The following is a 27,080-nucleotide window of genomic DNA, read 5'->3' as shown; positions in this document are numbered from 1 at the left end:
TGAATGTGCGCATTGTAGTTGGTCTGTCGTTTGTTCTAAGCTTTTGAAAGTGGTATCAATAATACTTTCCAAAATCTGAATTTTTTCTCAGTAAAAATAGATGTGCAAGTTTCAAATGTATAAAACAGGATTGGGCAGTTGAGAGACTATTTTGGGAAAAAAATTAAAGATAAGGAACAATGTGGATGTAGCTTAATTGATTTTTAAACAACTTAAGATGTTTTTATTTGAATATTATCGATGTACTAACAAGAAGTATAGTTCTTCATAGTTTTGAGAGTTCAGAAAAGATTTGTTTGTATTATAAATGGGGAGAAGGGTTTATTAGGTATGTAACTTTATATAATTTTATGTTAAGCTTGACTTCAAAGTTGGTTGGAAGAAGCTAAAGGAGGTGTTCAGCATAGCTGGAACTGTAAAGCGGGCAGATATTAAAGAAGACAAAGATGGCAAGAGCAGAGGAATGGGCACAGTCACTTTTGAACAAGCAATTGAAGCAGTTCAAGCAATTTGTATCCTGATTTACACTTTAGCCTTATTTAATAAGGTTGAAGAAGCTTGATACCATTTTGTGGGGTCATGAAATTTAAGGTTGCCTGGCTTAGAAATGTATATTAGACTTTAGTCTCCAGCACATAAAACCTTTACTATGTCCAAGTACTAAAGTCACTCTTAAAACTTGAATTAGCTATTTTGTATAAGCCTGGTATGAACTTTTTTCTACTTTCTCTTCCTACCCCAACTAATCGTATGTATATCTGCTTGTTGACAGTTAATGTAATCCATAGTACATTAATGCATACATTGCTTGAAATGAAGCCTTGTTAATTTTCTTTTATCAGTGGCTAAAATAAAAGGTTGAATTTTACTTATAAAACTGTAAAGCAAAGATTTCAAGATTTTTTTTTTAATATTTTTATTTATTTATGATAGTCACACAAAGAGGGGGGGGAGCAGAGACATAGGCAGAGGGAGAAGCAGGCTCCATGCACCGGGAGCCTGACGTGGGATTCGATCCCAGGTCTCCAGGATCGTGCCCTGGGCTAAAGGCAGGCGCTAAACCGCTGCGCCACCCAGGGATCCCATCAAGATTTTTCTCTGAACATTTGGAAGAGACTAATACAAATAAATACAATAGCAAAGATTTTGATTAAAATTTTAGAGGTAGTCTGACTCTAAGATTATTAAAAATGTCTGTTCAAGTATAATTTTATAGTCTTAATAGACTTTCCTTGACTGAACCAACAGCTATGTTCAATGGGCAGTTTTTGTTTGATAGACCTATGCATGTGAAAATGGTGAGTTTCTATATATCACTTCGACCCTCCAATCTCTTCAACCTCATTTATCGCTCTCCTCTGCATTACAGATCCTTTTAGTTCTGTATTAACCGTATAATAAACTTTTTTTGCAATTAGGATGACAAGTCTGTCCCTCATGAAGACTACCGTTCACATGATAGTAAAACACCACAGCTACCACGTAAGTAAAAGTTATTATTAGAAACAGTGCACACCATTTCTTTTCTATTTTATTATATGCTAAGCAAAACTCCATTTTTGTGCCTGTATCACAAATTTCTGACAGTTCAGGGTTAGTTTGGAGTTAATGAGGTAGATTGTCATGATTGATGAGGAAGACTGAGAAGATATTTTTCTTTTGGTGGTTTTTATGGATTATAACAGCAAGACATACTAAAAAAAAATTGGTAAGTCCATATACATGAAGGGAATAAGGAGTCCTTTTAATTTTGCCACAAGTAACCTCCATTATAACATTTTTGTGTATTTTTTATCGCTTTCCTTATATCTGTGTGTTTAACATTAATAAGCAGTATCCCATATTGAAATTCCAAGTGTTTTTATTGGGTGTATAATAGTCTGTTGTTTAGGTGCTCCAGAATTATTTCACTGTTAATGTTAGGTATATTTTTTAACTTTTTTTCTTTAATTATCAATAGTGATTCATATCTTTGTATACAGATATTTGGTATGATTTTGGTTATTTCCTTCAAGTTGATATACAGGTTCTCAGGCATGCTTATTGATCAGTATTATCTAATTGTTTTCTAAATGATTAAAGAACAGTACCTAACAATTTTGTCTCAATGCTCCATCTGCAAAATGAGGATGAAAATAGCACCTGTATCATGGAGTTGGCATGAGTGTTGCATGAGTTAATACATATAAAGCACTTAGAACAGTTCTGATATAATATATAAACACTTGAAAATACTAGTTCTTGTTCATACCATTTTATTGTACTGTCTCTGGTTTTTATTAAAAAAATTATTTTAAAATATTTTAAATATAGACAAATAAAATTACTCCTGTAGCTATTACAGGCCATAATTGTTTTAGATGAGTTTTCTTTAAAATAAAATTTTACAGATAAAGTTGAGACTCCCCCTCTCTCCTGACTACCAAATACCATACCAAAAGGAAGCAACCTATGAATATAGTGTTTATCATTTAGGTTTTAGTGATTTGGCTACGCATTGATACATCCATAAACACTATATGAAATTGTTTTGTTGGATATAAAATTTGGGGTGAGTGACATCATATTGTATATATTATTCTACAATTTGTGTTTTTGGTTTAATATTTTCAAGTCTGCGACCATACCACCCTGAACGCGCCCGATCTCGTCTAATATTTTCAAGATGCATTTACATTTATGTATTTTTTAGGTTATTCTGTATATTCTGTTTTTTAGGTTATTCTGTTTTCTTGGGGAGTTGGGAAGTACTTATTCTTTTTTTGTTAGAATAATCTCTTCTCTCAGTGTTCAACAAAAATTACTTAGAATGCTGTCTGGCCTTTTTGTATAATTTAGGGGAAGATTTGAACTAATGATTGTATTTCCTATTGCCTCTTGAGTCAATTTTGGTAATTGCAGTTTTTCTAAGATTTTTACCATTTTTGTTCATTTTCAGGTTTATTGGCATTAAATAGTCTCTTAAATTTCTACTACATCTTTGGTTTTTCCCTCTGATAAATTCAAAAAGTTTACAATTTCTCTTTGGTCTGGTCGGTTTTGCTTAGATTTTTCAGTTTTATTAGTGCTTTCAAACAAATAAATTTAATTTTTGTATCTTAATTTCTGCTCTTTGCTTTAGTACTTTCTTCTGTTTCTTTCGGTTTAGTCTCTTGTTTTGTCCAAATTCCTTAAGTTGAATGTTTACTTGACTAATTTTGCAGCCTCTCTTCTTTAGTAAAAGTAGATATAACTATTAAATTTAGCTGTTGTGCACAGGTTTTGCTATGGAGTATTTTTATTGTGATTTATTTTTTGTTAAGTTACTATTATGATTTCTTCTTAAGCTATGCATTTTTGAGTTTCTAAATGTATAGAGCTTTTTCTTACTAATTTTTTAATTTAACAGTGTAGCCAGAGGAGATATGATTGTGATTCTTGGAATTAATTTGAACTTTGCATTGTGGCCTAATATATGGTGCTGTTTAATATATATTCCAGGTGTGCTTGGTGAGTGCAGTGTTCTACATCTGTCCATTAAATCAAGTTTGTTAATCATTTATAATTTTTCATATCTCTACTAATAATCATGTCTGCTGTGCTGTCAGTAAGTGAGAGATGTACATGGTATAATTTCCCACTAGAATGTTGGATTTGTCTTATTTTTTGTTTTTACTTTAAATATTTTGAAACTAACTTAGGTACATCCAAGTTTAAAACTGATATATTTTCCTAATGAATCAAAATTTTATCATTATAATTTTATCTTTATTAACTAGGTCTTTTGTCTATTATTAATATAGATAGAACAGCTTTGTTTTGTTTATTCACGTTTATTGGTTTATTTAGATTAATTCCATTTTCTTATTTTGTGTTCTGTTTTTCTGCTTCTTACAAATATTTTTCTCCTATCTTGCTTTCTCATTTAGTGGTTATCCTGTATTTTTAGTATAGCTATATATCTGAAGTTAATGTAATTATTCTTTTATTCAATAACAGAGTGACCTTTGAATGTTTTAGTTCTGATCACTTTCCTACTGAATTATATGCTGTTATTGTTCATTGTCTTAGTTTTGTATTGCTTTCTTTTTTTTTTTTTTTTGTATTGCTTTCTTTTCAGTCCCACAAAGTAAGCATTACCACTTTTAAAAAAATCTTACCTTTCTTTGCTTTCACAGACTTTGGCACTAGTGTTCCCCTCCCCTCCCCCGCCGAAGGTTATATTTTAAAAGCTCTTTCAATGAGGATCTGTTGTTGGTAAATTGTCTCAACTTTGGATAGTCTATGTCTTCAAAGATAATTTTACTGGTTTGTAGTTTAAGATAATTATTTTGTATCAACACTTTGAAAATATTCCAGTCTTCTGGCTTCCATTTGTTGCTTTATTAAGTCACTATCAGTTGAAATGTCCTTTCTTTATAGATAGTCTTTATTCTTCTTATGGTTGATTTTTTAAGACATTTATCTTTGGTATGCAGTTTTCTACAGTGTGGGTATGAATTTTTATTGGGCTTTCACGATATTGGAATGCAGGTTTTTTTTTTAAGTAAATTCTGGAAAATTCTCAGCTTATGTGTCTTTGCAAATTGCCCTTTTTCTCTTTATAGGGCAGTCTTTTCCTTCCTCAATCAAATTTACCTTATCACTTAAGATGTCATCTTTCAAGATCCTATCTGGCTTTCTGCAGGGGCTTCTGGTTTACTTTTTGACTATTAAGTACACTTCTATTTATTTAGATTAAAAAATATCCTCTGTTATATTCAGACTTCTATATCTGTTTTTTGATATTTATGTTTTTTATATATTCTTCTCTATTGACAAATAGTATGAATTCATAGATTTTGACGGAATCCGTTTGTTGTCTAGTTAATCCTTAATGTCCTTAATTTTCCCTTCTTCTCTTCTCTTGCTCATATTATTGTAACTTGTCAAGTGGGGGCTTTCTCATTTCCTATGCTGCTGATTCTCTTACTTTTGGTAAAAGCATGATTTCCCAGATTTGGGAAGATTTTTGTTTTTTTGTTTTTTTTTTTTGGTCCCAGAGACATGAGATTGGCCTAGTTTCAAGGAGTCCTAGTTCCTTTTAGTGAAGAATGATATAAGAGATGAAAATATGAGTTTTAGGTGTAGACCTAGGCATTGCTGATGGTCAAATATGCATTTTCAGTTAGACCAATTTTAGGAACTGAGCAAAAAAAAGGATATTTCTTTTACCAGATCACAATCTTCCCAATTTAACGCAATGTGCTTCCGTACTTTATCTTTTAAAATATATATATGGTTTTCTCAGCCCCTGTCACCCAATTGCTACATTGACTAGCAAGAACTTTAAAGCCAGACTCAGATTTAGTAGAATAAAATAATTTCCATTCAAATGTCAAGTCTTTAAGGTCATCAGATTAACTTCTTAAAGTCTATTTTCAACAAATTTAATTAGTTTATTTTAAGAGAGGTAGTAAAAGGAATACTGGATTTAGAGATAGAAAACTTAAATTCTAGTCCTAGCTTAATCACATAGCTAAGTGGTGTCATACAAGTAAGTGACTTAAGGTCTCAGAGATTTCCTCCTGTATGGAAAAGAGATGTAAAAATACTTTAAGATGCCATATAAAATGTAAGTAAATATCTCATGGACAAAACCAGGTAATGTAATATTTGTTTTATCCAATATTATGTTTTCATTGTTGTTGATCTTTTAGTTTGATTTAAAGTATCTTAAAAGTAATTCTTCTACTTTAAGTGGTTCTACAAATTTGAGCAGGGTTCTCATTTTCAGATATGTATACCATTTATAAGGTATATAATATTATTTAAAATCCTGTTGGTATTTTTTTGGTCCTTCTCAATATGCCTTGAAACTAGGATATAAGTAAGATAAGCCTGCTTCATTAATAAATGGTATTATAGTGAGGCTTCAGTGTGCTGTGTTTTGATGAAAGCAAGAGCCAGGACTCTTATTTGCAAATTTGCATAATTTTGGAAATAATCCTACAGGCATCTAGCTTTACAAAATTTATTTTGCCAGTTAGTTAATTATATATGGGTTAGTAATAGTCTTACTTATGTTTTAGGTGGTCTTGGAGGCATTGGAATGGGACTTGGTCCAGGTGGACAGCCCATTAGTGCCAGCCAGTTGAACATAGGTGGTGTTATGGGAAATTTAGGTCCAAGTGGTGAGTATTCTCACTTATTTCTTTTTTAGTGGTACATTTGCCAGATGACAACGCTTACATTTACTAGTTTGTAATAATATTCAAAAGACTATTTTACAGTTAAGCATTTTGGATGTCATTCAATCTGAATAAAGAATGAAACCTTGAGAGCAGAGAACATGAAAGAGGGTGAGCAAAGGTCAGGCAGGTTCCTCTGAGGCCAGTTGTATTGTAGCTAGCTTTTTAGCACTTGGGATTTTAAAGTGTCTTTAAGGCAGAGGGAGAATGTTTAAACATAGTGTCTTGTGTGTCATGGATATACGGTATTTGTGGAATGACTGGAATGCTACCCTGTCAGAAGCAGGTTAAATTTTTATATGTAGATGGGAAAGTAGCTTTTCAAAGAGCTGTTTGTCTCTTTACTTGGACTAATATACAGTTTATCTTTGAAGATCAGTTTTTAAACATTGTGGTTTCAGAACCCTTTTACTCTCTTAAAATTTGTTGAGGATCCCAAAGTGCTTTTGTTTATGTGGTTATGTTTGTCAGTATTTGCCGTATTAGAAATTAAACCCTAGAAATTTAAAAATACTTGCATATTTATTTAAGATAACAATAATAATATCATGTTAATATAAATACAATTTTTAAGAAAATGAGTTGTATTTTATAATACAAAGAAATTAGTGAAAAGAGTGGCATTGTTTTTACCTTTTTGTACATCTCTTTAATGTTTGGTTTAATGTAAGACAGCCAGACTGTTATATCTGTTTCTGCATTTAGCTTGTTACAATATTGTACATCATGTAGTTCCTGGAAAATCATACCTTATATTCATGACAAAATGAAAGTAAAACAGTCAAATAATATCTTAATGTTACGTGATGAATGAAATAGTTTTGACTTATTGGACCCCAGACCCTACTTAGAGAGCTGCATCTTAATTGATGGACTAATCAATGCTATCAGATTCCTGTTTTTGCTGAGATGCTATAGCTAAACTTTTAAATTATAAGGATACTTTAGGTGATCATTTTGACCCAAACAGAAACTTTGTCCCTTACTCTTAAGCCCTCCGACCTCCTAAACACATGCTATTTTTATTTTTAGTTTTTACTACCCCTTTAGCTGGCATGTAAGGAGTCCTTTCTGATTTGATCTCTAAATCTGCTGTGGTGATATTTGTGTGTATGTGTGTTAAAAAAAAGTGAACAATGACCTAGTATTAAATATTCTGTACTTGAATGTGAGTGTGACCAGTGAATTTTGTTTTCTCATTCAATAAATATTCATATAGGCCTTTATGAAGACTAATGATTAAATAGCTGATGTGGCATAGCACTTTAAAGCATGCCACCTGTCCCCATCCCCCACTGCTTCTCTAGCATTCCATCATGACTAGACCAGTGGTACCTTTTGCTGTATTGCGTTATGTCATTCTTTAGTCATAAAAATAAGATTGACTGAACGTACATACTGTGTATTTTATTTGAGGTATGGGAATGGATGGTCCAGGTTTTGGAGGAATGAATAGAATTGGAGGAGGTATGTATAAGCGTTTGTTTTTTTATGTACCCATCACCATTTTTAGTAAATTAGAAGCTGTGTTGAGAAATCCAAGGAAAAAAGTCATGGTTTATTGTTGGCACACATCTAAAGACCACTGGCAGGTACTGAGCCTGGTACATACTTAGGGGATATGGAAATTGATGTGTTGAGAAGCCCCTGGACAAAGTAGGGTGGATGAAGAGCTTACTGGTGAGACTTAATCTTTACCAAATGTAGCTTTCAACTGTATAACTGACAGGTAAATCTCAAAATTAATCTTTATTCCATAGGAATTGGGTTTGGTGGTCTGGAAGCAATGAATAGCATGGGAGGATTTGGAGGAGTTGGCCGAATGGGAGGTAGGTGAATGTAGGAATGTGTACTGTAGATGTCTTTAAAGGGCATATGGGCATAGGGAATAGGGACAGGAATGATGGGACTGGGGATAGTATATGCCGAATGAGGTAAGTTGGTGAATCACAGACTTTTGTTTTTGTGACTTTTGCTGTCTCTTCAGTTTAGTTTCAAAATATTCCTAAGTGGAATACCATGTAACTGATGTACTTGAAAAAGAGTTAATTTGTTGCATAATCTTTTCAGAGCTGTACCGTGGTGCGATGACTAGTAGCATGGAGAGAGATTTTGGACGTGGTGATATTGGAATAAATCGAGGCTTTGGAGATTCCTTTGGTAGACTTGGTAGGGCTGGCTGCATATTTTTCCTTTTCTTTCTGCAGGTCATATTTTTCAAAGTCTGTTTCCTTTTTTTGTGAACAATTGGAAATTTATAATGTTTCACATAATTTATAACTTGATGAAAAAACACTTTAGGAATTTTAATGTACTCTCTTTTTCCAGTATATTATGTATTTGACTCCTATTTCTAGACGACTTATATTTTTTGGTTACTGTACATCTGAGAGCATAGTACCGTGGAATTTTAAAATATGATTATTCAAATTAATTAGTATATTATCTTTCCATCCTTGTTTAGGCAGTGCAATGATTGCAGGAAGAATAGGAGCTTCTAACATGGGTCCAGTAGGATCTGGAATAAGTAGGTTTAAATTTTACTAGAATTTATTCAGTAATATTTGAGTGCTTGCAAAAGACTTTGCAAGAGTAGTTATTGTAGTATAGTAATACTTTGTTTTTATGTGTTAATGTCTTGTCATAATTTAGAGAAATTTTGATAGTTGTTGAGCTTTTCTGTTTGATCACTGTTTGAAATTTCTAAACCAACTTGGAATTTTACTTCTTTGACATTTATAAACTAACGCCAGAGTATGTGTTAACTGTCAGGTAATCCAAGAAGCTCCATTCCAACTAAGGAATCTGGGGATTTCTCTGATCATGTCAGGAGCAACTTTTGCTTTAGCACCAACTTTGTTTCCTTGCCTGTTGTCTACAATTGCTGTTGGTGACTAGCTTATTTCATCTGTAAACCACTTGTGTCTTTTGGTAGATGAACGTGAATCACCCCAGTTATAACCACCTGTAGAGAGCTCCTGAGGTTGAGGGCTGAGGTTGAAAGAGATGCTTCTTTCTTTTTCTCTTAAGAACCTTTCCTGTGACAGAATCAAGAGTAGTTGCAACATTGGGGAATGCCCATTTCTTCCATGTGTTTCTGCTACCACATTTGAGGCCTTATATTAATTCTTAAAGACATGGCTCAGTTTTTGATCTCTGTTGCTTATTAAGCCATGTGTCTTTGAGCTCTCCATACTCTACTGACTTCCTTTAATTGAAATCTCGCAAATAGGAAATAGAACCTACTTGGACTTTTCTAAAATCCTGTCAGCTAAAGATATTTACTTGCATTGTACCTTGCTTCTCATTCCCTTTCATCATTTTCTCAGCCGTGAGGTAATTTTCCCATTAATCTTAACTTCCCTACTTTCTCTTTTCACCTCAGGGTTTATACTTCTGTTTCCCTAACTTTATATTTGTTGTTCATAGAAAGTCGATTTAAAGGTGATGTTAATTTTTATAATTTCTGTGTGTGGGGATATTAGTACAAGAAAAAAGGATAAGTTTTGAGAATGAATAGGATTGGAATTAATTAAAGGGGACTTAGTGCATAAGAATGAATTGGGTATGAGCTGTGAATTAAATTTCAAGCTCTGGCCAAAGGGGTGTGATTCCATTTTTTTGCTATCTCCTTAAGTTCTATATAATATTGAGATTAAAAGTTAGGTTTTTCTGTGGTCATTGAGAAGCTAAATTACATGTGAAATGGAAGATACTGAGGTAAAAAGAATATTATGTAAGAGAGTATGATGAGACTAACAGTTAATGTGTTGGAGTTATAATAATTTGAATTCACTTCATATATCTTTGTTCTAGCATTTATTAAACCTGGTTTTATTAGATAAAAATGATAGAAACTAGTGTAACATTAATGGATCAAATAATTGGTAGGGAATTTATATCCTATGTATTTTATGATCAGAATTTAATTTATAGAAGTATATATGATGTATTCATGTAGTGGCTAGAATGAACAGATTTGGTTAGTGATTAACAGTCAACTAAATGTATATCAAATTCTGCTTCTTGGAAGATAGTTCTATTGTGTATATGAAAATAATTTTATGTTTATTATCTACTTATAGAAATGAATTAATTTTTCTCTTCTTTCTCAAAAATGATTCCTCCTCCTCCTCCTCTTCTTTCTCCTTATTCTTCTGTTTTTTTTTTTTTTTTTTTAAAAAACACCCAAATTCCCAAATCCTCCCCTTCCCTTCCTGAACTCTAGGTGGTGGCATGGGTGGCATGAACAGTGTGACTGGAGGAATGGGGATGGGACTGGACCGGATGAGCTCCAGCTTTGATAGAATGGGACCAGGTATAGGAGCTATACTGGAAAGGAGCATCGATATGGAGCGAGGATTCCTATCTGGTCCAATGGGAAGCGGAATAAGAGACAGAATAGGCTCCAAAGGCAACCAGATATTTGTCAGAAATGTAAGCAACTAAATGTAAAGGATGCTTAAAATTATTTTTTTCTTTGTATATCTGTTACTAATACATTTTTTCATTCTAGCTGCCTTTTGACTTGACTTGGCAGAAACTAAAAGAGAAATTCAGTCAGTGTGGTAAGTATGCTAATGACTGCAGACATGTTAATATTGATTATGGAGGAAAAATTGATTTTAGACTTTTTAAACACTGTTTAAAAACAGACCTTACCTGTCCAGATGTTTTTTCCTGGATAGTATGACAGGTCTAATTCCACTTCAAATCAATTATTCTGCTAACCTCTGACATTAGTGCAAATTTACTACTAAATAACAAGATTCAGAATAGAGCCTGCCTGCCATTGTCTTCTGTGGATAAAGAAAACGCTTGTTTTATTACCTTATTTTTAAAAGTTAATATATCATCATTGCTTGTATTTAAAAATATTTTTTTTTCTGTGGGAAATAATAATGAAGGGTATATTTATTTCCTTGTTTGTAATGTAGTGCAGTGCATTGTCAACATGATCCCAAAATGCTGGCCTCCAAATGATGTGGAGTTAATAGATGAGACCCATTCTGCACACTTTGTTGCCTATACGACACAGGAAACTTAGCTGATAGCATAGAGTCCACTGGCTGGAATTCCTTAGACAGGTACATTCTGGTGGCCCTTCTAGCCCTTTTATAAACTATTCTTGGCTGTGGTGATACTGTCTGTACAACCTTACTGTGTTCATTAGGCCTGTAGAAGATTAGGTGGTTTTATTACTTTGAAAGAGGCCCTTTTTCTTAATGATGAGAGAATTAGTGTGATCAAAGTGATCATGTAGCTGTCATCTGCTGTGTTCTCAGAGTACTTTATACCCAACTTTGTGGTAATAATCTGCTCACATGTTTTCTTCCCTGCTAGATGGAGGCTCTTAATGCAAGAACTGTCATCTTTTTATTCTAACATTTTTCATTGCCTTGGTACATATAGTAAGACTTTATTAGATGTTTAGAGTGAGTTAAGCATTCTGAGTAGATCTTCATTCGTTTATTCAGTTATTTATTGAATAAATCTACAAATTTTTTGTGAGTCTGTCTAGGATGTTCCTTTGACTCCTTTTGTTGATAGTCTTTTTTTTTTTTTGTATTTCATTTGCATTTTATTTAAAGAAGAGAAACAACATTTTTTTATTTTTTTATTGTAAAAAAGTTGTTGAAAATGGGTTAACTGTTAAATAGGTACCACTAAGAGAAAGCAGGATTGTAACATTGTTTTGCAGTGTTGGTAAAATTTGTATGAGTAGGAATATCAGAATTGGTAAGCACATCTGGCTACGAATCACATAGACTGGAGAGGAATGAACATATTAGGGCCTTAGTAAAATAGGTCAAATGAGGAGCAGTGGCAGCAGGTATAGATGATCTCTGTTATAGTTTCAGTAAAAAAAAAAAATCTCCAAATGAAATATGTGAGATTATTTTGATCAGTAGAACTGAGACAAATAAAATGGGGAAACAATGACACTAATGAAAATGTGACCAATATTGAGTTGACTTTATCATTTGTAGGCATATCTCTTTTTTGAGGTCAGACATGAACAAGGCTTGCAGCAAACTTCAAGTCTTTTGGTGGGCTTATTAGTGGAGTGGCATTGTTTTGATAGAAGGACATGAGAAATTCAAAAACATTTTCTGAAAGAAAAAAGATAGTATCCAAATACACATTTAAAAAATGTGTACAGCGTTTTAGCTGATAAAATGGTTATTATTCTTTGTTATTTTAGCGTTCTTCCTATGTCCTTTATTTGATCAGTCAATAGTATGAGAGTAATGATTTTTGTTTTTCTTCTCAATTCTGTTGTAAAAGCTTCTGACTTTTAGGTTTATATTAAAGTAATACCATATTTAAATAATTCCCTACAATCTTCCTGTTTTTAACCTTGCTACAATGATTGGAAGGAAAATAAGTTACGGTAACATAGAATTAAGTGTCTAGCTATTGACATCTATGGAAATTATCTGGCTTGTATGAACTAAATGATCCTTCTTTCTGCCACATCTCTTTATTTTTAAATCTTAGAAAGTTTATTCTTTGTTAGTATGTGAAGCTGCTGCAAGTCAGTAATGACCTCTTTCGCAGTAAAAGGCAGGTTTTTGATGATTTTTTTTTTCCCCCCCTTGAGCCCAAAGTGAGTAAGTATATACTTTAGTTGCTGCTTGGTAAGAGTCTAGTGGTACTCCAGACTTCTTCCCTGGACAATATCTGCCTATAAATGGCCGATTAACAACCCCCTGGTTGTTAAGTATCTATATAGATCTTCCTCGACTTAGGATGGCGTTACACTTAACCTACTGAGCATCATAACCTCACCTAGCCCACCCTAAGAATGCTCAGAATACTTAACATTAGCCTACAATTGGGCGAAATCCTCTAACACAAAGCTTATTTTATAATAAGGTGTTGAATATCCCACGTAATTGATTAAATATCGAAAGTGAGACATTGAATGGTTGTGTGGGTACAGAATGGTTATAAGGACGTGGATTGTTTATCCTTGTGATTGCCTGGCTTACTGGGAGTTGCTGTTCAGTGCCTTCTGCCACCAGGAATATCATACCAGACACATATCACTAGCTTGGGAAAAGATCAGAATTCAAAGTACAGTTTCTACTGTGTATTGCTTTTGTACCAGCAATGTCAAAAAATTATAAGTCAAACCATCATAAGTTGGGACCATCTGCAGTGGTTAACTGCCCTTGAAAGGGCAAATACTGAAGCTAAAAAAATGTATTTTAGGTTATACTACATTCAGTACATTTCCTCAGCCCTAGGGGAAAATGTGTTCAAATATCCCCAAATGTATAACAAGATAAGAAATAAGTGACTGTGGTAAACATAGATCTCTTTTTATCCTACCCTATGTAATTCATCAGTGACATGCATTTTTAAGAAATCTAAGTATAAATAAGTATACTTATGGGTATAAGTATAACTGACCGATTCAGAGTCAGACCCCACATTAGTTTAAGTTGTGCTAATGGGGTCAAATAGACATAGTCTTTCAAACTTGCTCCCATATTTACTGTCCACTTTAACTGTATTCTGACCTTCCGGTTCAGTGTGATGCAGGACCATAACATATTAGAACCACAGTGTAAAAAAAGGCTTATTTAATTATTCCTCCTATAAACTATGGAAACAAATACAACTTTGTTTCACATATTTCTGTTACGGAGTTTTCTAGACCAGTGTACTTGAACCAGATAGAAAGTAGAGACTTATAGTAGATTTTATTTACCAAAGCACATGGTGCTTTAAGCATAACTAGTGGACTTTTTTTTTTTTTTTAAGATTTTATTTATTTATTCATGAGAGACACATAGAAGCAGAGACATAGGCAGAGGGACAAGCAGGCTCCTTGCGGGGAGCCCAGCGTGGCACTCCATCCCAGGATCCCAGGATCATGACCTGAGCCAAAGGCAGATGCTCAACCATTGAGCCACCCAGGTGCTCCATGACTGGTGGACTTTAACTATGGAATAATTTAATAGTAAAGATAATGCAGTAACAGTAAAAATAATATACAAAGAGTATTCATTGATAGAATTACTTTTTTTTTGTTGGTAAAGAAACACTAAAGCATTGTTTTTTTGTCCTTTATATCATAATTATGGCTACTTGTAGAATATCTGATTTTGCTTTTATTTCTTGTGGTTATGTTACAACTTCATTTGGTAGTACATTTTACTGAACTATTTATTTATCTGTGCTTTAATTTGGCGTATTTTTAGATGTGCTTTTATATCAGCATTTCCCAAAACATATCACAGGATGTTAATAGGCTGGATTAAATAAAGTGAAAAGTTTTCTTTTGGCAGGATAGGTTATTTGTATAAAAAGTACGGCAGTGTTAACTATAACAGCAAGATGCTTGATTATTCTGTGGTACTGATTTCTCATTGCATACTATTTTGTCCTGTACTGCTGTTAAAATAGCAGTTCTGTTTTTGTTTTTGTTGGAATCATACAAGATTGGTAGATATTTAAGTCACTCAAGAAAGTCCTCAAGAGCATGTGAAAATAGCCAGAGGTCTGATTTTAATTGTTTGAAACTACATTTTTTTCTCCTGAATTATTTATCTTTAGAAAAGCAAATTATCTCAATTAGTGTTTTTATGGTATTAAGAAGAAACTTAGAAAACCTATAGCTCTTGCTGGTTCTGTTCTGCCAAGTAGGGGTTTTTGGACAGTCTAACCATGAAACATGGATATCTATAGACCACTTTCAATAGCCTTAGTGTCCAAACTGTAAGCATGTTGAAGCATCTTGGTCAAGAGACCTCGTCAGATTGAAAAGCCATGAGATCATTATGAGTTCATGAATTTGAAGGTCTGGATGTTGGTTTCTAAACTGAGAGAGACAATTTAAGAGAAAAAAAAAGAGGCTTGTCTTGAAAGATTGAGATAGATTTTGCATGAGATAATTACATATTTTCCTTTGAAGTTTTGAAGATTTCTTGCTTGAGTGAACCTTACTATTATTGCTAATAAACCGATGATGGGATGCTTATGTTAAGTAAAGCCCTAAGTTTTTATAAAAGGTAAAAGTAAAAGTAGAATAAGGAAGAAACTGTAATCTTAAAAGCCCTTGAAAATTTTCCACAGTATCCTTCGGAATCATTGTGCAGTGCTGCCATTTATGAAGGTATGCGTCTTTAATTAAACTTGTTTTTTTCAGGTCCCAGCATTCAAGATATTAGGACTCTGGAAATTGCTCTGTGTCTGTCTTTATAGCTTGCTTTTTAAAGTTTCATTTTACGTTGTTTATTAGAAAATGCGAAAGTTTCATTTTATGTTGTTCATTAGAAAATGTGATTTCTGTGTTTTTTGTTTTGTTTTAACCAATTGTAGGTTATATATTTGAATCTACTTTAATCATGATAATAAAATTTTTTTTCTGGGAACTAGTCTGTTTTATGACTTTTAGAAACAGTTAAAGGCTGCCTGGGTATAAAATCATGGGTTTGGCTCACTATGATATTTATTAACTTAGACCATGTAATTGTATTGAGTGGGTAAGTAGTTGACTACCAGTTGGTTTAAAAAAATGCAGTAATGGTAGGATGCGAAATGGATGAAAAGACAAAAATAGAAGAGTAGTCCCAAGTTGTAAATAAGAAAGCATTCAGTTCAAGACTTAAACAGAAAACAAATTTTTCTACTTATGCATTGAGATTAGAACTGATCCTATCACCTGGAAAAGAGATTATGGGATTTTTTTATAAACTCTTTGCTTTTATTGTCCCCCCCTTCTTTTTTAGTCCCTTTATAGAACTAAGTGTGCTTGCCTTTTAAATTTGTTGCCAGACTAAAATTAGCCCAGAGTGGTTTGGCAACTATATAATATTCAAGGGAAAGGAAATATTATGGTAGGTAGGCACACAACTCACCTAAATCTGTATGGATCTGGTGAGAATACATCCCAGTTTGCCTGGGGATAGTTTCCCTTCGCAGCTGTTATTTATGTATAATTACTAATAACTTTCCATTTAACTCTCTACAGTTTCTAGTTTGGATGGTGGGTTTTTATGGACGTTTTATAACTTGATAAGTGGTAACTAATTTACTCAAAAACTAGTCTCTAGAGTCAGCAATGATATTAACTGTATATGGAATAATTGTCTGATTTTCTTCTTCCTCCTTGAAGCTTCTCTGAGGTTCTTTCATCTGAGTGTTCTTATCACTGTTTTTACTTTTATTGTTTTAAATCTATGATATCTCTTCCATGCCAATTTCCATAACCCATTTGGCGCTACTCTTACACTGGAGTTCAAATTGTGATATTGAATAAATAAATGAGTTTGGCACTGATAAGCAGAGTTAGTGGGACCCTTTGTTGCCTGGTAAAAATTAAAATTCTGAGCAGTTGGTACTATTTGCAGTGATGAAGGAATGAAAAGGGGGATAAAAGGGAAAGGAGAGATTAGGGGGATTGGGCAAAAAGCGACAATTTTTTCTAAAACTAATTTTGTTTAAATTTGTAAGTTTGTTATTGGGCACATTGACTTGGTGGCATTTTGTGCTAGTTTGCCTTACTGCTATAAAATTTACTTCAGAAACTAAAAAACTTTTTAAAGACTTTATTCATTTGAGAGAGAATACTTACAAGCTGAGGGAAGGGCAGAGGGAGTGGGGAGAAGCAGACTCCCAGAAGGGAGCCTGAGTGGGGCTCAGTCCCAGGACTCCTGAGGGAGCATGACCTGAGCCAAAGGCAGACGCTTAACTGACTAAGCCACCCAAACATCCCTGGAAACTAAGAATTAAATATAAGAAATAAATTTTTAAATTTTCTATTTTAATAAAATAGTAAATCCTCAGCAAGTTATTTTGATTCCTATTTTGCATATTTTAACATGTTTATATTAGTGTCTATGAATTGCATTATAGTCAGAATATAATGATGAGAATAATGTTTATATGATGTATTATTTTTAAATCATTAATGTTTTTAGTTATTTACCATTTCATTGGCTATAAGGAATTTCAGACCTGTGAAGTGAAATGAAACTGACTAGTAATTCTATAATTTTTCTTTTACAGGTCATGTAATGTTTGCAGAAATAAAAATGGAGAATGGAAAGTCAAAAGGTTGTGGAACGGTCAGATTTGACTCCCCAGAATCAGCTGAAAAAGCCTGCAGAATAATGAATGGCATAAAAATCAGTGGCAGAGAAATTGACGTTCGCCTGGATCGTAATGCATAATTTCAAACCACGGAACATTCTTACATCTGTTTTGCTGAATCTCCTAGTAAAAAGTCATTTTTTTAGTAATACTGTATGCTTACAAAAGCTGTAAAAATGAACTTTTAAATCTCCCACCAGCTTTTAACAGTATAGTGTGAAATATACTGTGATTTTTGTTAATCTCAAGTTTGGGTTTTTAAAGACAGCAAGTCGGTCATTCAGTTCAAATGAATGGTTATACTGTTTTTAATGAAATAAGCCATTTTTCTTCTTGTTACTTTACTACATAGTGGGATTTGTTTGTTCAAGTTTCCTCAGCTTTTATCAACTTATTGTAAGGTAAAACATAGGTGATTTTTTCAAAACTTCCGTTTTATATATGTAATTGTTCTTGAAAAGAAAGGGCTCAGGCAAATTAGGATGTGATTTGGGTTGGTTTTAAATTACTTTTCTTTGGCGATAAAGAATTACTGTAAGTAAGTTTTAGATTCGAAAGTTCAGGATCTTTTTTATTTGACTTAAATGAAGAAGTGGAGTTTTCCTTCTCTTCCCTCTCCCATCATTCACATTTTCCACATAACACTATTAATATTACCCTCCACAGCCTCTTATTTTATTATTTCCAAGGACTCCAAGTTCATATAGAACTGATAATGTGGCAATCCCCAGGTATAATAACAGACAGACTACTCCTAACTTTCTATCTAATTTCCAGCCATTGAAGTGAACTGCTGAAAAAAGAAAAATAATTGATATGTTGAGAGAGATGGTTATGTAAGTTAGTCCTCTGCTGTTCACTTCTACAGGAGCTGATGCATTTATAAATGCAGTTTTAATAAACCATGGAACACCTAGGCACAGCATATCAAACACGTTGGATCCCACGATGTTAGACATAGCCATATCTCCTTTGCCTGCAGAAAAAACATGTTGTTAAAATGTGCACACCAATACTGTATTTTGTTAATAAGCTTCATAAAAAAACACTGGAAAATTTTTTTGTTTGTTGGTTTTGGAAAATTGTTATATTAGAACAAAAGTCTTACTGAATTTGTATTTTTTAATTTGGGGGGTTAGTATTTAAAGTCTTAACATTTATTTAATAATAATTATCTTTATTTATTAAACCATTTTTTAATAAGGTCTATAGATTACTTGTTGCTTTTCATTCTAATTTAATATGGTTAATTATGATTTAATGCACATTTCAGATAAATATTATTTGGGGGATTAGATTTAGTGAAATTACTCTGATATTAAATAGTAAATCCTTCCTTTTGAGTCACTCTTTTTTTTTTTTCTTAAAAGTATGTTAACTGAGGAAATAAATATCTTTAAAGGTACCTTTGCTCAGTGTATTTCAGAATAGCCAGTCTTGAAGAATGGGCATTGCAGCTTGAGGGGCCTAGTTCTTACCTTTTCTTGCAACCAGCACACTTGTAATTGTGTCTGGCAGGCTTGTTCCTGCTGCTAATAAAGTAAGGCCCATTACTGTATCTGGAATTTCTAAAGTTTCCCCTGTAATAAACAGAGATACTACAAGTTGCAGATCTTATTTCAGATATTTCCTTTCTCAACAAAAAGAAAACAGGCACATTTAGATTTCACAACTAATATGTACTTAGACTTTACCTAGCAAAATATTTGAATAAGATTGGTAAATTGAAAAACCCAGGTAGCATTAATTTTTAATGACCGCTAAAGATATTTAATAGAATTCTACTAAGGAGTAATTCTTCTACCCCGGTATGCTTACAGAAGGTTTGGATGTTCACTGTTATCAAGGCTGTTGCTTAATATATGCTAATAAGATCGGTCCTTTTCAAACTCTTAATGTGATCAGGATTAAGTAAATTGTTTTTAGCTATTTTTAACCTGTAAATGTTAAGATGGTACATGTTTTTTAAGTCCTACTTTGATGATCCTACCTTAAAAAAGGAAAACAAAAATAGGGTTCTACTTGAGTCTTCCTAACATTATGGTCCCAATTTATTAATTCTGTTAAATTTGGTATCAAGTTCAACATTTGACAGAAATGTGTTCATTCTGGGACATAATCAGGGAAGTTAAAAGTACATGTAACTACTGTTTTAATGTTGCGATTGAAAACTACTTTAGAATCTTTTTTAAGTAGCTGTTTATTGCATGCTTTATATATTGATATTGGAATTGTAATAATGGTTGTTAATTTTTGTTACCCGTTTGCCAGAGTTCATATGTACATAAGTAACACTAGTATTTATCATCTTAGGGGCTGTTCTATAATATTGCTTGATTTTGCTCTTTAACTGATTTCCTATTGTCAAATATCTGGCTGAGAAAATTTGGAGAGATTTAATATGCAAGCTAATTGGACTCTTTCATCTTTCTCATTAAAAATAAGAAATACTCTGATATTTTGCTAGCATGCTATTCTAAGTCATATATTAACTTGGGAAAAGTCAGAGATCTGCAGGCTTTTTTTTGTAAAGGGCCATGTAGTACTTACTTTAGGCTATGCAGGCTATATGGTTTCTGTTGCAGATATTCACCTCTGCCACTGTAGTGTGAAAGCATCCATAGATAATGTATAAATGAATTAAATGAATGGGTTTGATTATGTTCAGTAAAACTTCACTAGCAAAAACAGGAGACTTGGTTGTTTGGGTACACAGGCGATAGTTGGGTCACCTCTGATATGTCCAAGTTAACCTTTTTGGGAGAAGTTTTAATTTTTTTTCCCCTATGTTTATATTCAGTTTTTTCCTTGGAATTCTGTGGGACTAGAGCTGATTATGGCCAAGCAGTAAGATTTAATTTTTAATCATGAAGATAGTAGAACCTAAATTTAAATTTTATTTTATGCCCTTTTCACCCATTTCATAGTTTGTTTATATGTCCTTATTAAAAAGCAAAATGAAATGCAATCCAGTTAAACAGTGAGCTCACATTGTTATCTCAAAATGCTGGCTCCTTGCTATATGTTTCATTATGGAATGGAATTCAGTATAAAGAGTATATTGTGAACCTCATACAGTGTGATTTAATTATTAGTGTAATAGGGAGATATCCTGTGTATTTAATTTCATTTATAAGAAGATCCGTGGCCTTTAACTCTGGCCTATACAATACTGAGAATATAGTTGATATGTAATATGCAACTTAAAAACCCTGAATTGATCTTGTTGGTATATTAATATTTTATCTTTTTATATCTTTAGTCTTTGCTGAAATAGAAATTTCCTCTGTAACTAGATTACTTTTAGTGAATATATGCAGTTTCTTCTTCTATAAAACTGATTATTTTCTTTATAAATTGTGATCTTGTACTAAAGATACATACCAGTTATTGTGACCATCCAAACCAAGATATATGTAAATGCAGATATCCACAGTGCTGACATGAAAAAGGTTATCATAAAATAATTTTTCCAAAATTTTCTTCTACAATCTGGTGTGGTTAGGAAAAGTAAGGTAATAATAGGAAGGGATAGTACCCAAAAAATTCTTTTTAAGTCTGCTTCAGGCATGTTGAAAACACTTGGTGGATCTGTTGAGGAAAAAAATAAATGATTCTGAGTTTTCTCAAATGGCCAATTAAGTTGGAAATGTCCATTTAGAAAGCTATATTGAAATAAATTAGCTGTATCAGTTTTTAAGAGGCTATTTAAAACATTTGAATACCTCATTACTGATATTGCTGGCAAAAAGAAACTAATTGAGACTTTAGGGCAGACAGTATAAAATGTTATACTCAGCATTTCTTGTTTTGGGGCCTTAAATCCATGAAAATCTTGGGTCATCCACTAAATATATTGGACGTAATGTTTATGAAGTACTGGTTGGACTTTCTTTTGGTTTTCTACAGTGTGGATGGTAATTTTTAGTAACTTTTTTTGCTTTATGGTATTAACCTGACTTCTACCTATTATAACTATTATACTTGTCTTTCTTCCTCAGTATTGATGTTTCTAGCCTGCCCTATGTATAAGATAATGCATACATACTTAGGACATATAAAATAATTATGGCATAATCTTTTTCTTAAGTTGAATATTCCATTCTAATTTTCATTGTAAGTGAATTTTGGAGGCTTGCTTCATATTTCTCTCTTAACATTAGTTTACTAAATTTGGAACTCACTACAGTTCTTATGAAGAACCTTTAAGAAAATAGCAACTAGCATGAAACCTACAATATAACTTCTAAAACTTTGAGTATGTTCCTTATTCAGTACGTTTTATTAAGTTAGTGGAAGACAATAATACATTCGATAAAAATAAGCATTCACTTTAAAATCATTTAAAATTTGCATGGCATTTACAAAATAATGTACCCATATATTGGATCAAATTATATTACAACTAATACTAGTAAAATAACTCATAAAAAAATTTGCCAAGCCTCAGCCAATGGGCCACCAAGTAAATTTTAGATATAATCTCAGTGTAATGAAAAAATTTAGAATGGTCCTTTTGAATTTCTTGTTATAAAATTCAACTTAGCAATATGTACCACTTGAAAGGCTAAAAAGTATAATTTTTGTAAGAAGGGAAGAAGTTTTGTTTTAATTTTTTTAGGTGGTAAATTAGAATAACTTCCCTTCCTAATGTACTTAGGTAAATTTAGAATCTGTTTCATACAACCACTTTGTAAGAAGCTAACCTATAAATTTCTATTTCTGGCCATAGATGAATTTGACTTCTACTAGATATCTAAATGTTTTGCTACTGCTTCAAATGACATACTTAAAACTCAAATGTTTCTTTTTTCCCATACCATCCCTTTTTCTTAAATTCCGAGTTTTTGTAAGTGATGTTCCCATTTTCTCAATCAATCATAAAGCCTCAGAATTTTCTCTTTTCCCTTTCCTGACCTTTTCTGGTCCTTCTATTGCCTCGTCTTGGTTGATACTTCCTTTGCATTGTCTTTTTTATTCCTACTTTCCTTTATCTAGGCGTCTACCAAACACATCAGCTATTTTAGTAGCCTCTTACAGACTTCCATTTCTTTTATCCTCTAATTCTCCTGCTTCATAAGCCTGCAAAGACTTGTGTACTAGCATTTAAGACTCTTCTGTCCTATTCTTTCCTATCTACCTTTTCCCTGCTTCCTTATTGTGTACATTCTGTGCTCCAGGTATGCTAGTACATGAATAGGCCTTTTGCTCATATATTAATTCCTTGGCATTAATTTACAGAACATACTTTACCCTTCTACCCCTTCTACATGATAGTTTACATAATAAACTTCGTAGCTGTTACTTATTGGTCATAAATCAAGTCATCAGCTAAAATCTGATCTATTCTACAAGGCTCAGTTTAAATGTTCCCTTTTCTGTGATAATCATGCCTGTGTAGCCATCAGATTTTATACAATCTGTCCCATTTAGGAGCTACAGTTACACTTTTCTCTTTACTTAAACCTTCATATGTTAGCTATTTTCTTTTTTCTGTACAGCATTGGAAGTTTCTTAAGGATAGGACCACCTCTTCTTCACTTCTGAATCTCCACGGTATGTTTTACATAATAAGCGTGTGTAGTAATTGCTGAATTGAAATGAGATTCTTAAGTTTTTCTAGTGAATAGACTTACTAGTGGGCATGATGGGCTTATTACCTTCAGAAACCTGACTTAGATCATGTAAACTTAAAGGAAGCTGAGAGTAGCCAGACTCTTCATAAAATATCCCACTGTCAGTTCTTGATTGCCGACGGATGAATGGCTCACCCTCATCTTCCCATCCCATCAGTGGCTGTTGTTCACTTCTCTCCTCCATAGCTTCAGCAAGACAGGTGCAGCAAGGACTGAATTTCTTTATAATATATTGGTTAATTTTAATGTCAAAACACAGCACCAAAACATATAATCCATATATCAAAAGCAGTAAAGTTCCTTCATACCTATAAATTAGAAAACTTTGTTTTAAAATTAAAAACAAAAGTTTTTTTTTTTTTTAAAGAATTAATAGCTTTTGAGCAGTACCTGCTTAATAATTTTCTGGCATAGCAATAGAACAAGCAAAGAATATTTCTAGATATATTTTGGTTTTCTAAGATTTGTCCAAACTTGGCTACAGCATTATTAGAAATTTATTGATGAAGGCTTGACAATCCTTTCTATATTTCAACTAAAACCAAGAATTATAAACTCATCTTTATTTAGAGATTCTTTCAATGATAGGCATAAAAAATGCTTTGAAAATAATAATTGTGGATTTTCAGAATAAAAGTTAATGAATAATGATGGGCTTTCTTCATCTCAGTTCATTGGCAGCAAACATCCCCCAAAATGTATAGTGATTATAAAAGAATGTTAGTTCATTTCAGCTGTGTCTATTCAAATCTGGTATAAGAATTTTATGTAAAATATTCAGAATATATGAGGCTTTGGGACTTCTCGATTTACTGAGTTTTTTTTTTTTTTAATTTTGACATAACTGAATTTGGCTTATATTTATACAAGGAAACGAGGATAGTCTTTAAAATAAAATTGTACCTTAGGCACTGAGAACTGTTGCCCTGTACCCTGGTTTCCTAAAGAGTTAAGATTAGCTAATACCATTACATTTGAACCTGTCATTTACCTTTTATTTTATAACCAGTGAATTTCTGCTACAGCTGAAAGCACAGAGTTCTTGATTTCCCTAATGGAGGGAGTATAAGCTTGGATACTCTCATAGTCATTGTCTCTATAGAGACAACTGCTGAGTCTCAGAAGGATCCTTGCTATATCCATTGGTCTTTCTTCAGAAGACAGACCAGATTTTAGGATGATTCATTTAGAAATTGTTCTCCCTGCTAGATTTTAAGTTTCTAGTCAGCAGGTATTATGCAGGGTTGCTAAGTTGTAGTTCTCCAGAAGGGTGCCATTTACATTGTTTTCTATTTTTCTGGTATCCTCTGGCATTGTGCAGTGCACAGCCTCTGTGGCTGTGCATTGTACATTTTTCTCCCTCTTTTATGATTCCTAGCATAGTGTTTTAACGCCTAGTAGATACCTGGTTCTTACTAGTTGAAGAAGTTACTAGCTACCCACTGAGTCAATCTCTGTTTCAGTTTCTTGAAACGGCAAGATACTGGGAGGTTACAAAGAAAGCAAACAGTTGTTAATACCTAAATATTGTTAATTCTCAGAGGAAGAAGGCTGTACTTCCTCTTGTTAAATGAACACTAGAAAGTTGGAAGAATCTAGATTTTAAAATTTACTTCCTCCCTAATTTCTCTCCAATCCTGTGACCATGAGCACTTCTAACAAAGGCAAAGTAAACAACCCAATAGATGAAAGACCCAACTGATGGGGCTTGAGTGGACAAAGGGAAGACTTTCTGAACAGGCAGTGGGGTGAAGGAAGATTGGTAATATCCAGTGATTAGTGAGACAAGGAAACTGACATGACTAAAGAAATTTCAAAGAAGGGAAAAACCCAACTGGCAACTGTGATGAGGAAGTTAGCTCAGAGGCATATGAAAAAATGTTCTAGAAGTGGCAGGTAATTGAGAAGTGACTGAAATAACATTTCTGAAGAACATTGCTAAACCATTGGAATCTCATAAAATCCTCTCTGTAATTGTGTTTTACATAAGAGTAACGGTTATTTCAAGCTTACCAGTAAACTTGGTTGTCGAATATTATGCCAAGAACTGCAGCTACACTAATTGCATATGCTGCACAGTCTCTGAATAGGGGCCAACATGATAGCGTTGAGACCTGTAAAATGACAATTTACTGTTTCCATTACACTGTAACTTTGAGTACATGCTTAGCATAATACTGGAATTGTATGTAGTTAAATATTGTTATCTTTTGCATTTTGCTTAGAGAAAAAGGAATTTTAAGAAAAATTGTGTTTCAAAACCTACTCTGGTTTTCATAAATTTGACCAAGAGCTATTTGTGGGTTAACTTTAAATGGAATACATGTTTTTCTACTGATTAATAAATTTGATTGAACACATTACTAGTGCCTTGTTTGTTCTAGACTATAAACAATTTATAGTTTGTCAAGACAATAAATACGTTGAAGTTTTCTTACATACCACATTAGATAACAAGCCACAAGCTGCACAGATGCCAAAGAGGTTATACATTGCAGATCCAAGGATGGTACTAATGCCGATATCTCCCTTTGTGATAAATACACCTATGAGCGAGTTAATTGCCAGGTTAGTGTTACTAGACTTGAAGAAGAGAAAATCACATTGAGTAAGCAGAAAATATAAGAAGCAATATTTACCCAGGAAAGCAGTAACTAACTCAGGAGCTGAACTACCGGCTGCCATAAAAGTTGCACCTGCAACATCCTGAGACAATCCAAGGGCTGAAGACAAATAAAATTATGTTAAAGTGGCAAATGAAAGGGTATGTCCCTATACCTAAATATTCAAATCTATGGCTTCACAGAAAAGCACTCACAGTGACAAACTGGAAAAATAAGACATGCAGTTAAAAAATTAGAGGAATCCAGTGCCTTGCTTTCTCAATGAATTCATTACTTCTATGGAAAGGGAGAGAGGCCAGGGACTATTGGAGCTATGCTCTGACTTGGTATTTATTGTAAATGCCAAGTTACGAGATTTTGTGGCACCCAGAAAAGATTCCTAGCTGCACGGCTTGTAGGTGTATAGCGACAGCATGACTGCTTTAAAATGACACTGTCAACAGTGCTCCAATAAGATTTGGGAAAATAAAGTGTTTCAGGAGTCATAATCCAGTTTGAAAGAGGAGGAAAAAGTGAACATTGGTAGTTCTTAAAATGTGTAAGCAAACCTGAATTAAAGGAGATTATTCACAAATTGGCAATTCCAACCTTGTCAACATAAATGAGAGGAAATTAGTTAACCAGAAACCAAATAAGATTTACTATTGTATAATTAGAATCTATTGATTTAAAACATACAGCCATTAAGACTTTGCTCTAGAGTAGGAAATACAAGAAAATACTACCATTCAAATAGTTGGTGTATATCCCCCAGACTTACAAGCATGCAAATCCATTATCTTCAGTGATTGCTGGGGTGAGAGTCTTAATATTTCTGGCTTTTTTTCAGTTTTAGAGCTAAGGGATCTAGTATGGGAAGGAAAAGAGAGAGCCGTGCTGAAAAACTACCTTGTTTTGGGGAGGCTGAGACAAGGTCGCATTGGAAATCCCCAACCAGGCTTTACTGGTAGACTAAAAAGTAGGCTATAGAAGTAGCAGGCTTTTTTATTGGTGGTGTGACAGATTGTATTTTACAAAAATGGCTACAATATTTGCATCCATGTGATTTTCGAGAACTTTTCCATTCCTTGCCCTTTCCACCTCCACCCTCCACCCAAAAGTAGAGTTTATGTCTCCCGTGACTGACTTGATTAACAGAATATGGCAGAGCCATGACATTTCTGAGGCTGGGATATAAAAGGTGACAAAACTTCCTTACCGTTCTCTCTCCGGGGACCTTTGCTTTAGAGCCCTAAGCCACCACATAAAGACACCGACTACCATTGAAGTGTACTGGAGATGCCTCGTGAAAAGCCCATACAGAAAGAGATGCCTGAGGCACCTCTACTATTTCAGCCCCCAAATTTTGAATCTCCCTGCCCCAGGCACCAGACATGTGAAAGGGGGAGAGATTTCAGATAACTCCAGTCTTCTACACTGCATGAGAGACCTCGAGCTAGAACTACCAACTGAGCCCAGTAAATCCTCAAAGCTGTGAGAGGTAATGTGACTGTTGTTTTAAGCCA

General features: G+C 33.4%; 2 protein-coding genes across 3 annotated transcripts in view; one reads left to right on the top strand and one right to left on the bottom strand.

Annotated features, from left to right (window-relative positions):
- MYEF2 (myelin expression factor 2) overlaps positions 1-25,314 on the top strand; it is a 38,478-nt gene extending 13,164 nt beyond the window's left edge. The window contains exons 7-17 of one of the 2 annotated variants that reach the window (XM_025472868.3): positions 359-512; positions 1,249-1,298; positions 1,419-1,482; positions 6,051-6,152; positions 7,626-7,676; positions 7,970-8,038; positions 8,280-8,378; positions 8,674-8,736; positions 10,438-10,646; positions 10,726-10,777; positions 17,232-25,314. In XM_025472868.3, coding sequence (XP_025328653.1) covers positions 359-512; positions 1,249-1,298; positions 1,419-1,482; positions 6,051-6,152; positions 7,626-7,676; positions 7,970-8,038; positions 8,280-8,378; positions 8,674-8,736; positions 10,438-10,646; positions 10,726-10,777; positions 17,232-17,395 — 1,077 coding nt within the window. In that variant the 3' untranslated portion in view covers positions 17,396-25,314. The remainder of the gene's footprint in view (positions 1-358; positions 513-1,248; positions 1,299-1,418; positions 1,483-6,050; positions 6,153-7,625; positions 7,677-7,969; positions 8,039-8,279; positions 8,379-8,673; positions 8,737-10,437; positions 10,647-10,725; positions 10,778-17,231) is intronic. The other variant, XM_025472871.3, reaches the window with a different exon arrangement.
- SLC24A5 (solute carrier family 24 member 5) overlaps positions 17,748-27,080 on the bottom strand; it is a 28,254-nt gene continuing 18,921 nt past the window's right edge. Inside the window, exons 3-8 of the mRNA XM_035708559.2 lie at positions 25,394-25,497; positions 24,965-25,065; positions 22,976-23,259; positions 20,700-20,906; positions 18,794-18,895; positions 17,748-18,291 (exon numbers count right to left, since the gene is read on the bottom strand). Of these exons, the coding sequence (XP_035564452.1) occupies positions 17,969-18,291; positions 18,794-18,895; positions 20,700-20,906; positions 22,976-23,259; positions 24,965-25,065; positions 25,394-25,497 (1,121 nt within the window). The 3' untranslated portion in view covers positions 17,748-17,968. The remainder of the gene's footprint in view (positions 18,292-18,793; positions 18,896-20,699; positions 20,907-22,975; positions 23,260-24,964; positions 25,066-25,393; positions 25,498-27,080) is intronic.

This window comes from Canis lupus, chromosome 30 (assembly GCF_003254725.2).
Source record: "Canis lupus dingo isolate Sandy chromosome 30, ASM325472v2, whole genome shotgun sequence".
Classification (NCBI taxonomy): Eukaryota; Metazoa; Chordata; class Mammalia; order Carnivora; family Canidae; genus Canis; species Canis lupus.
Note: the sequence above shows the minus strand (reverse complement) of the source record. Positions and strands in the feature narration are given on the sequence as shown.